This window comes from Agrilus planipennis, unplaced genomic scaffold (assembly GCF_000699045.2).
Source record: "Agrilus planipennis isolate EAB-ADULT unplaced genomic scaffold, Apla_2.0 scaffold49, whole genome shotgun sequence".
In the NCBI taxonomy this organism is placed as follows: Eukaryota; Metazoa; Arthropoda; class Insecta; order Coleoptera; family Buprestidae; genus Agrilus; species Agrilus planipennis.
Window position 1 is genome coordinate 1,363,190 of NW_020438913.1, and position 11,395 is coordinate 1,374,584.

Genomic DNA, 11,395 nt, shown 5'->3' on the forward strand with positions numbered 1-11,395 from the left:
CACCCGTACAACGCCGTGCTCCAAACATACACCTTTAACAACCTTTTTCGAATTTCTAAATTAATCGTTCGCGAGCATAGAAGTGACTTCTTTTTATTAAAGGCGACACGATCCTTCGCTATCCTCTGCTTTATATCCCTATTACTCCTTCCTGACTTATCTGACTTCCTAGATATCTAAAATCAGTCACTTCTTCTAATTTTTCGTCTCCTATCTTTATATTCGCTCTTTCCCTACTTCTCTTGCATACCAGTATTTTAGTTTTAATTTTATTTATTTCCATACAGTACTGATCTGTCAGGACCGCTTCCATTTTATTTAAAGGTATCTCTAAGTCCTCCTTGCTAGATGCTAATACTGCTATAAATCTTACATGTTTTAAATAAAAATTGGGTTTAGTCTTTAGGTCAGGCTTTAAGCTTCTCAAAATCATATTAACTTTCCAAGAGAACTCAAAATACTAACAGATCACAATTTTAACAGAATTACAACTTATTTTCGAACAAAATCATGAACCAACACAGAAACGGACGTGTTAAGTATTGAACACAACAAGAATCGATCGAGTTGATCGGGCAATTAAAAGAGATGATGTTTTAAAGATAAAGTCAAAAGTACTGACGATAAATAAAATGAGGAGTCTGATGGCGAGTCTGAGCCAAACAAGCTGTTAACCGCAAGAGTACGAATAATTAGACTGAGTCTAATTAGATGAGTTAATTGAGAAACATGGTATGGATTAGATTATAATGTCGGCAAAAATTAACACGAATCTAACTCGAATACGAAACGCCAATTAGAAGAAAAGAAAGCAATTAAAAATGTAAAGGCAGCGAATAGAAATCAGTTATATATTTTTTTTTCAGAAGAAGAGGTAGATACGTCAAAGAATTTCGACAACTAACATTAAAATAATAGCATTAGTGTTGTGCACGCTTTCACTATCGAAAACAAGTTATGATTATGTCAGTCAATCTATCTCACATTAAATTGATTACTTTCAAAATGCAATAAATATTACTTCAATTCCAATTTGTAAACGAAAATGATGTAGTATAATTATTTGTTTATTCAATATCACGAAATTATTAATGCAAAAGTTCATTTAATTTTTATGCACGGCAAATTACGTCAAATAAAGGAGAAAAAAATTGTTGCTGCTGCCGGAAATCGAACTTGGAACATTTGAGTAATCATAAAAAAAAACGATTCTGAAATAATTTTTTATTACACAGCATTATATTAATAATAAGTGAATCTCATGAAAGAGAATTGCTGCAGTTGCCAAGTATCTACTTCAATTAAAATCAGAAACAGTTCATTTAAATTTAATATTCAGTTTTTGTCTGAAAACGATCTTTAAAATCAATTTTCATGCTTCCCAAGTCAAAAACAAAAACTTTTAAATTAAAACATGTTTTTCAATCAAAATAGACTATCAATTACATTACTTCCAAGCACGAAAAGGATATTACTATCATCAAATGTGCTTTACTTCCTCGAAACAAAACATCCGTTTTATAATGAAAACGAAAATTTTAAAAATAAAGCACAACATACCATTTCAAACAACATATTTAAAAAATAGCAACAAAAAAATATTAGATATTGTTTTTTTTGCATCTTGTTTTACTTTTTAGCAATTTAGATTAATTTTTTTATTTTAAATTGTTTTCGTAAAAAAAATTAAATTACATTTGGTATTCTAATTCTTAGGGCCTTTTCAGCATCAAAGCAATTTGCAGCAATTAGATTAGTTGTAAAGTTATGGAGCGTTATGGTACTAGGGGAGACATCTATGAATAAAAAGCCCCTTTCAAAACAATAAAAAGATTCTGCATTTCCTTCCTACACATCTCAAAATAAAATAAATAACATTGAATTTTCATAGTTGCATATTCATTAAAGACTGAAAATGTTTAAATTAATGTTAACAAAAGCTCAAAAGGCAACGTTACAGTTCTAAAACCTTGTCGACATTACTATTTTAGAATTAAAGTTCAGCCTTTTAAAGTAATTTTAAGAAAAAATAAATCAGAGGTTTCAGAAACTCACCGAGCAAAGGAAAGGTGTAGTACCACTGTTGCAGAAGCCCCTGCTCATTGCAATACACCAATTGCAAGTTATACTGCTAGGCCTTCCGTAGAAATACAGTCACCATCACAGGTTTATTGTCTGAGGAAGTTTGTTTTGTATTTTCATACATCATTATATTAACTATAAGTCTATTCGTTACACTTTGATAAAAACAAGATCAGCTGATTTAAACTAATTATGGAATTAATTCTTACATACATATGTATGGTTTACAAACGACACTGACGATTGGTTGTAAAATAATGGAACAAGTTCACCGACACATTAAAGCAAACACTTTATAGCTAAATATTCGTTTACCAATAAAATAAGTCCAGAATATGGCAGAAAACTTAAGAATGCGCCGATTTTCTATTAAAATTTAACGTAAAACTACTTTTTCTTGCCTAACTTATCACTCACTGACAGTTACATGATGGTTATGGTCATAGACATATCATACAGCAGCTACGAACCATTGAAAACACAGACAATTTTATTATTTTTTAGCACTGTAGTGGCATCTGACAGGAATTTACTGAAGTCTTGCTTGGAGGCAGATTTAAATTTGAACATAAAAGGATGATCAACATGAAATAGATTTAACACGTATAATGACCCGAACAATATTCAGAAAAACTTATTTAATTTTTAGTAACACGTGAGTTTGTTCTTGTAGTTTCTTTTTTCCTTCGTCTTCTACTTCTTTTCCTTTCTTCTTTCTCAAGTACAGATCGCAAAACATTTAATAGAGGCAATTCGTTTTCATCATCTGAAAAATCTGAATCCATGGAAGAAATTGACGAAACTTCTGGGGTACCCATAAAAACGGCACGTGATGAATACTGGCATCTCATTGGACTGTTGCTCTTTCGCAATTCAACAATTTTTGAAACTGACTTATGATCTTCCGAGAAAACCAAATCTGACGCATTAGAAAAATCAGGGGGTGGTATTTCCGCCAAATTAAGGTCGTAGATTTTCTTTCTCAGCTCTTGTAGCGATTTCTTCAATGGTTTCATTTCTTCTGAGAAATTTCTAAAAGCTGCTAGAACGGGAAACTTTTCTTCGCTATGTTTATAACTTATCATATCCGTTGCACCTTCTTTTGATTTCTCTTCGCCTTTTGCTTTCAAATCAATAGATAAATTGTACCATTTGTCATCTCTAAAGTCATGATTTTTATGTCTAAGAGAAGAAGAACTCTTACTGTGCATGGAATATGATTTTTCTAATTGAATGCATTCATTTTTATTGGAATGCCACCGGGGAGATCCAACATTTGAATACGGTTTTCTATTTCCCGTTCCCCCAAGAAATGTTTTTGTTTTATTGTAGATTTGATCCATATCTGACGAAGAATTTGAGAAGAACGAGTTGTTGTTCCGAGGACTCGGTGAAAAAATCGAAGTTGTTTCAGTATTTCGAAAAGTAGTACTGATCAACTTGCTCCGGTTTTCTGACAACGACGGTTCAAAATCTTTTTTGCTACTACGGTGTAGTCCTTGATTGGAACAACATGAAGGAGCATTTCCGGCTCTTATTTTATCTGAATAATATCCTTGTTTTCCATTCTTTCCCGTTTTTTCTGAAACACCTTCCAAATCGTGATCCTCCTCTATGAGTTTTGTTAAAAACCTCGTACTATGATAGCTAGAGATGCTGTTGTCAAAATCGTCAATTTCATGACCAAAAATTTTATCAACTTCTTCGGGAACCCCAACGGCCTTATCAGATCTACTGATAGGGGTTTTCCTATCTTCCAAATTAACTTGCACCCCAACTGAATAGCTCACAACCCTTCTGAAGATTTCCCTGCTATCTTTATCATCTATAACATTTTCTGGATTGTTTGGAAAACGATCATTATCCAATTTCACTTGAACTTCAACAGAACGATTTGCTACAATATTCATAGATTTGTTACATTCTAATCGAGAGGAACTGATCATAACATTTGAGTCTATAGGCAACGTATTATTAAAAATAGCTTTACTACTGATTGAATCTATCAAATTGAAAGTCGACTGCTGTTCGTAGGATTTTTCAAATATGTTTGTTTGCGAATGTAAATCGTTAAACTCAGTAAAACTATCTCCCGTCTGTGTTACTTCATCTTTAAATTGTACGTCATCGACTGAATCAGTCTGCACGAGTTTGGTCACTTCAAATACAACCCCGTCTGACGCGTTTTCTGACTCAATGGAAATTTCTGACGACTCCTTGTCGGGAATATGCGACGTACTTGTGTATTTACTACACATCTGTCTGTATTTGTCTTCGTTATCCCACAAGAAAGTATCCGAAGTGTTAATCGCTACATCTTCTACAAGAAGAACCGAAGTCGTTGATAAATTGTTAGGGTCCTGTTTTTGAACACAAATGACACTTACAACTCCTGACGATTTAGACGAGCTTGTATCCGACGCATCTTCGTCCACTACTTGAGTTGTACCATCTTTAACGCTCTCCCCTTCATTTGGAAATAATTCACATTCTTCCGTATCACCTTTGAATACATTATCATCATTTCTTAATATTTTATCCGTTTGAGATAATCGTTGTAGCACAGTTTCACTCACCCCCTGTCTTTTAATTTTGCGAATTATTGAATAAAATCCTACCGGAGGTTCTGACGGTAAATTTAATCGTTCGCATTTTTTAGAAACGCCACACAACACAAAGCCTTCTCCATTGGTGTTTGAAAATTTGGAATTCATTGACCCAAGTACCCAGGAAAACAATTTTATGAACAATTGTCATTATTTAGATGACAATCAAAAGACGTACGTATATAAACATCAAAAACGAGTATGTAGGTACATTCTGACATTATAAAATGCCAAATCTAAAATCTGAAAATTTCAGACTCCGAAGGTGCTTTGGCACGAATTTTTATTATTGTTATCGTAATTTTACATTTGCGTAGTATAAGTTGGTTATTAATAAAAGACAACAGAAACCAAATCACTGTGAGGTAGTGAATGTTGTATGATTCAATCTTCAGATGCTTCAGAATCATTAGTAAAACTTGTAGTCGTAGAAGAATTCATTAGAGTGTCTACTTCAGAGTTCCGAGAACATAAATATCCGTCTGTAGCAGTAGTCACATTTGTGGTGCTACTTTGCAAACCTGATACTGTACTGGGACCTACAACAGTAATTTTATTAATAGCCCTTCCCGAATGACCATTATCCAATGGATTTAGCGCACCTTTTGCAAGAACCGCCGTGTCTACCGTTGGTCTAGGAATGGCGTGACTGCATCTCAGGAAGATCTAAAGAGTATATTCTTTTTTGCAATTGACAAAGAGCAGCGCGTAAGGGTTTCATTTCTTCTTCAAACGCGTTAAGGGCTGCAACCACTGGATATTTTCTTTGGGGTTTCGAAGGAGAACAGGCATCATCTTTTGTTGAAGATGGTTCTCGATTTAATGACGGTGGTTCTGTCTCAAGTTCGTTCACATCTTCTGGTTTCGATTCGAATATGCAGAAACCTTTATCAGATTGTCTATTACCGGCTGAGTCTTTAGATACTGCCTTAACTCCAAAATGAACTTTAGTTTGTCCTTTGCTGAACAGTTCAAATACTTCGTTATTCGAAGGAATATCTTTACAAATTCGTGCATTGGGTTGTCCAATGCGTTTCAAAGAATGGATGGCTCTTATTTTTGGGAGAGATTTGTCAGTGTTGGTTTCTTCAGATGAAGGACAAGCTTTTTTAGACGTCGATTGAGAGCTGTGTTTATCTCTCTCGGCAGCTGCTACAGAAACATAAACCCCTGGTCCACAACCAACACTACATTTGGAAACCCCGCTGGCGCCAGCCCTTTGCCTCATCATCGTTTTGGAGGTACAAGTCGATATATCTTTGGTATTTTTATTGTTACAGTCGGAATTGCTCCTGGTTCTTCTACAACGGCATGCAGGGTTTTGTCTAGGTGTTTTACTACAACTTTTGCCTAGATCTGATTTTTTACATTGAGCCTTAGATGTTGCATGATTTCTAGAACACATTGACGAAATGGTTTCGGTAGCTTGATCACATTTATCTGTGTCAGTCGATTTATTTTGTGTTTCACAAGTGATTTCTTCCATTGCAGGCCTTACACCTACTTTCTTGATAATTTTGTGTAGTCCTTCAGGAGGATTTGAAGGTATATCCAACGTCTTCTTTTTTGGTTTTATTTCTAAAACGCTTCGAGGTGATTTGGAAGGAAGCTTCCCTTTTGCATCAGTGGAGGGTTGCCGTTTAGGACAACCACAGGTGCCAGTCGATTGCGATATTCCGTAAAAAGGAAGTTCTTTTAAACAAACGCTGTCTATAGATTCAGAATCATTTGAGTTGCTGTCGTCCTCGTTGGGAGGTTTGATATGAATGATAATTGTAGAAGATTTCCCACTAGTTGTAGCCGTGGCATTAATATTTACAGTTCCACAAGGATCAGGTCCAAACGAAGAGGCATTTGTGTCGGTTTCCTTACGATTTTTATCGGAAGAAAATACGCTGAAACGTTTCCTACTTGAACAAGTACAAACGGTTGGGTTGGCTTTTTTTATTCTGCACTTTTCTGGAAGAACTATGTCTTCCCAAGGCATTTCTGTTTCTGGACCACAAACGTCTTCGGGTTCGGTTTCCATGGGATAGAAATCGTACAGTGGTTCCATATATAATTCGGTCATTTTAAAATATTTGGGATCGTAAACGGGGAGTTTGACTAGCTCAAGGGTCGGTAACTTTTTCGACTCAATTGACAAAAAATCCATATCATTTGTTGAAGTCTGTTCATTTTCTTCTTCAGATGATTTCTACGAATTTTTAACAGTTAAAATAGTAAGTAGTAAAACAGAATCTAATACTATTGGCCTAAAGTGCTATAAGTAGGTACCTTTGTCTTTTTTAATACGTAAGTACCAGGAAGTGGTACGGCGATTTTTTTCCAGGGATCGCATAAGCAAGGGTCTTCCTCTTCGTCCTCTTCCCAATCCCAATCCCCTTCGCCCAATTCTGTTCTCTCAGTCTGACAACCTTTTATTTCGTTTCCCAAAGATTGTAGATACGATTCAACGTACCCCGCGTCGCACTCGTAAACAAAGTTTTGTATGGGTTCCGGAGAAGAAACTTGTTGAATCTCTATACCATCCCTGGTACTACAGCACTGGCCTACACCCACTTGAATGCTCCGTTTCATAGCAGACGGTAATCGATGATTAAATTCGTATTGGGGCTTCGATTCGATTGTTGTAAACAGCTGGGGAGAAGGCAAATTGAAAGAAAAACGTACCTCTTTGCAATCACCTGGACCAGAAGAAGTAACACAGGGTTGTATTTGTTGAGAAACCTTTGAGCGTCGTTTAGTTAAAACCGGGATTTTACTTGATTGTTGATTACCACAAAAGTTTGCAGTTTTTCCGCAACACTGAATCAGACGTGGTATTTTACTGGATCTTTTCACTGGTGATGCTACATCTTTTATCGTTCGTTTTTGGCAAAAACAGTTACCCGAATTATTATTTGTCGGCGAAATTTCGACAGGCCTGACAATGCCCTCCTGATTTACATCGGGTGTAGATGAAAAAACGTTTTCTTCGTTGACACCCTCAGCAGCTATTTTGTCCAAGTCTTTAACTGCTTTATCCCATTGGTCTGCCTCCTTGGAACCAGAAATGCCCGCAAAATTAAAGAGTTCTTTACAAAGTGCAACTTTTTTTTCGCCCGGGTGTTCTTCGAAAAATTCACAGATTTCAGTTTCGAAAACTTCCGCAGCCATTTGCAGGATTCCTCTTACTTTATTTTCAAAACAGTCGTCCCTGTGGATCACCTTTTCAATGCAAGGACTTTTTGAACAAGGATCGCTAATTTTACAAGAATCATTCTTTTCGGGTCCTTCAGAAATTTCTTTTAATTCCCCGGGAATGTTTTCTTCTAATTCTTTAGAAGCTGGTGGTAACTGTTCTTCGTCAGATTGCTTTAAATTTTCAGGAACATCCGAATCTTCGGGAAGATTCGAATCCTCTGGAGCTACTGAATCTTCGGGAAGATTTGAATTGTCAGGAGTGCCTGAGCCTGCAGGAGCATCATTTGAACCTCCAGTAACTGGATGTTCGCTATTACCTGGTTCTGTAGTATTGTTTTCTGAATATTTCGGGATAGTTGTTGTCTTTTGTGACATTGAATTGTGCGGTAATTGTTGTTTAAGAATCGGTACAATATTGGTAATAGATTCGTCTGGTAAAGCGGTTATAGAAGTTTGACATGTAATATTTTGCATGACATGGGCCACATCACCATCGTCCAGAACATGCGGATAAACTGCAATTATAGTTTGAGTTTCTTGATTGCATCTCGCAGGTTCCATTTTCTTATACTTCAAATTACTTTGGATACTATCTGAATCAGAACTCAATTCCATAGTGAAAGGGTCTGCCCACTGCAATTTCCTTTTACGGGGTAGTACGATGATATTCTCAGACTCCACATATATCTCGGAATAAGGAATGAATCCTAATAAGCCAATAAAAATAGAATCGTCGTAGTCGTCTCTCAGAGGAATAGAAGAAATGACCGTCTGAACAACACGGTTGGAAGAAACATAAATGTTCTGGTGATTGTCTTCGTAACAATGAAGAAGAGTTTGAACCCCAACGTCGACTGCTTCAATTTGATCAGATTCAATCATCGATAACGTTACGAGGACATTATCAGGCCTTTACGATTCGCGTTATGATCTATGTTGTCCAGCAGGTTATTGCTTTGATATCGACAGTTATCTATAGAGAGTATCCAGAAAATGCGTAGGTTTCCCTAGGGAAACTGTCATGTAATTGAAACACCATTTCAAATAGAGAACTTACCCAGAAAGAACAGGACTCCTACTATTTATTAATAAATGGTTGTGTGCCTTAAATGATTTACTGATATATTCTTACAATAATTTTGACATTTTTTTAAATTTCAATTAACGATACGACAATCTATTGTTTTGTTCAAAACGTCTTTTTTATTATTTACTTATTAACTGATGCTTGAGCTTTAGTACACGAAGAATGTTTGGTCCTCTTTTCGCCGCCTTTTTTTGAACTTGACTGGTCCGATTTAGAATCCGTGTCTTTGGTTTCGTCCACGTCGGTTGTCGATGGACCCGGAACCTCCTCGTAGTTTGACCTGTGTACCAGTGGGTTCTTTAAGTTCGACACAACGTTTGATAGAGATTCATTAGGTGGAAACGTAATCGATGTTTGAACAGATATTTCTACGACAACGTTTGCCAATTCCTTCACGTCTAGGAGATGAGGATAGACAACTATGTTGGTCTGTACTTCGGCGTCCATGCCATGGTTTTTAGTACTATTCGTGCTGTTTGAATCACTTGTAACAACAAATTCTACTGCGGTGTCAGTTTTCTTAAGAACTCCTCTTTGAACCACTCCTTCTTTACTACTGTTTTTGCTAAACGGTCCAGGGTTATCGTCATCATAGGATTCGAAAGATTTCATTGAATTCGTTTCAGAAGAGTAAGAAAAATTCTTGTGAGATGTACATTCCATGTGGAATTTTTTTTATAATTTTAATGGCGCCAAGCCTTTACCTCAGCAAATTGGACTGTTAGTTTTTTGTAAAGAATAAATTTGGTTGGGGATTTCTTTATTGAACGCCATTGTCCATTATGGTTTGTAACTACGGTGAATTTTTGATTTTAAACTTAAAGTGACGTTTGTGACAAACTCAGTTAAGGTAGTGTAATAGTCATTTTGTCAGTTTGAAAATATGGATAAGTTGTCTTAGTATTTTATTTTGTACTTTAGTAAATTCTCTTAGTGTACAGTTGCATATATAGACATTAGAAGAAACAGTATCTATATTATTGGTATAATGATCAATACGCCACTTAAATCACTCTTAACCGTTTCTTTGGCCTTTTCGTAATCGGGTTATTTCGTTGATTACACATTTCTTGAATTTGTGCAACGTCTAGGATAAGTTCTTCGCATTTCTCGTATTCTTCGTTCAATTTTCGTTTTTGATCGTCGCCGTCTTCATTCTCTTTTTGAGCTGCGATGTACTTCGGACATAAACGCACAAACTGGAGCTCCTTCTCGGGCTCTGTATTTACCGATTTATTAGTTGTCATCTTTACTAATTTAAGTTTTTTAAATCATAAGTTGAATTTGATTATTATTTTTATTTAACCGTTAGGTTTTAATTGAATTTTCACAACGAATTTTGACGTGTCTGGATTTGTAAAATCAAATAAAAAATTAGAAAAAAAATACAACTTTGCAGTAAAAGCCTACTTCATAAGTTAATAGCATACTATAAAGATGCTCGTTCTTTGAGCCGCACTTTACGTCATATATATTTTTTCTAGAGAACCAAACATATAATCACCATCTTAACTGTTCGCAGTATGGGGATTCACGGTCTATTTGGAAGTCTTTATTATGTCTCTATTAAAAATAATGCAGCAAAAAATTGTATTCGTAACCGTTTTAGCTTGGTGAAAACTTGCAAATGCGGGTTTAAAATTCGAACAGAGCAAAAGCAGCTTTTTGTTCAGCTATTTCGTATCAATATAAGCACGCAAAAGAACTGATGGCTATGGTTGACAGAGTTCATGCGTTTAAGTCAACAACAATAACTACAACAACCATGTAATATAACCTGTTAATCGTCCTGCGCCGGAAATGGGCCAGGCTGGGCCTGGGCGCGATCTAACAGGCGGAAGTTACAAAAACCGCGCTGAAAACGAACGGCCTCAATACAGATAACTGGTAACGACATTCATAATGGATTATTAGCACTTGATAACGCACAGTATTAAAAAAATATTTATTGGAACCCCTTTGAAGATAGGTAGATACGGTGTTTTTTCAAAGTCTTCAAGAACAACATTCATTTCCTCGGTGCGCAACTACTTTTAATATCAAAAATAAAATAACAAATTAAAAACTGTTAAGCAAGTGATCGAAGTTATTAAACTATAAAACCTTTGTCCATCCCCTGTCAAACTAGAATTTTAACAGGTATCGATTACTGAAATGTACCCTTAACTATATTGCGACAATTACCACAGTATTGGGATCCGTCAAATGGGCATACACCGTCTAGTGGCAAAATTTATAACTCGAATGAGGGAAAAATTTACATAGGAACTGTGCACACAAATTGTAAAATTGTTTATTAAAATAATAAAACACGTTAAAAAAGTAAAAATTTTTTTGATGATGGAGTCGACGAAGTTTTCTTCTAAAGTTAAATCAAATAAAAAGTTAATATGTTCAGTGAAAAGCTGCAATAGCACTTCAGACATAGATCTTC

General features: G+C 35.6%; 2 protein-coding genes across 6 annotated transcripts in view; both read right to left on the bottom strand.

The window, feature by feature from the left end:
* The window catches only part of LOC108733435, a 77,126-nt gene extending 74,536 nt beyond the window's left edge, over window positions 1–2,590 (bottom strand). For all 3 annotated transcript variants that reach the window (XM_018464608.2, XM_018464607.2, XM_018464611.1), the window contains exon 1: window positions 2,056–2,590. In XM_018464608.2, coding sequence (XP_018320110.1) covers window positions 2,056–2,103 — 48 coding nt within the window. In that variant the 5' untranslated portion in view covers window positions 2,104–2,590. The remainder of the gene's footprint in view (window positions 1–2,055) is intronic.
* An 83-nt stretch (window positions 2,591–2,673) lies between these two features.
* LOC108733434 lies at window positions 2,674–9,752 on the bottom strand. Of its 3 annotated transcripts, XR_001937222.1 has the most exons (5): window positions 8,932–9,752; window positions 6,966–8,881; window positions 5,291–6,885; window positions 4,470–5,227; window positions 2,674–4,402 (listed from the first exon to the last, which is right to left on the bottom strand). XR_001937222.1 is itself a non-coding variant. In XM_018464605.1 (4 exons), the coding sequence occupies exons 2-3, from the start codon at window positions 8,754–8,756 to the stop codon at window positions 5,323–5,325; spliced, it is 3,354 nt and encodes a 1,117-aa protein (XP_018320107.1). In that variant the 5' UTR covers window positions 8,757–8,881; window positions 8,932–9,752; the 3' UTR covers window positions 2,674–5,227; window positions 5,291–5,322. The 3 variants fall into 3 exon arrangements, 2 of the variants coding, with proteins under 2 accessions (XP_018320107.1, XP_018320108.1); XM_018464605.1 differs by having other exon boundaries at window positions 2,674–5,227; XM_018464606.1 differs by having other exon boundaries at window positions 2,674–5,227; window positions 6,966–8,890.
* Between the last annotated feature and the right edge of the window lie 1,643 nt (window positions 9,753–11,395).

What these genes read in the sequence shown, in the direction of transcription:
- LOC108733434 (XM_018464605.1), bottom strand. Translation starts at nt 8,756, where the DNA reads ATGATTGAATCTGATCAAATTGAAGCAGTCGACGTTGGGGTTCAAACT. An exon ending in ACGTATTAAAAAAGACAAAG is followed by an intron (nt 6,886 to 6,965) that starts GTACCTACTTAT and finishes AAAAATTCGTAG; the next exon opens with AAATCATCTGAAGAAGAAAA.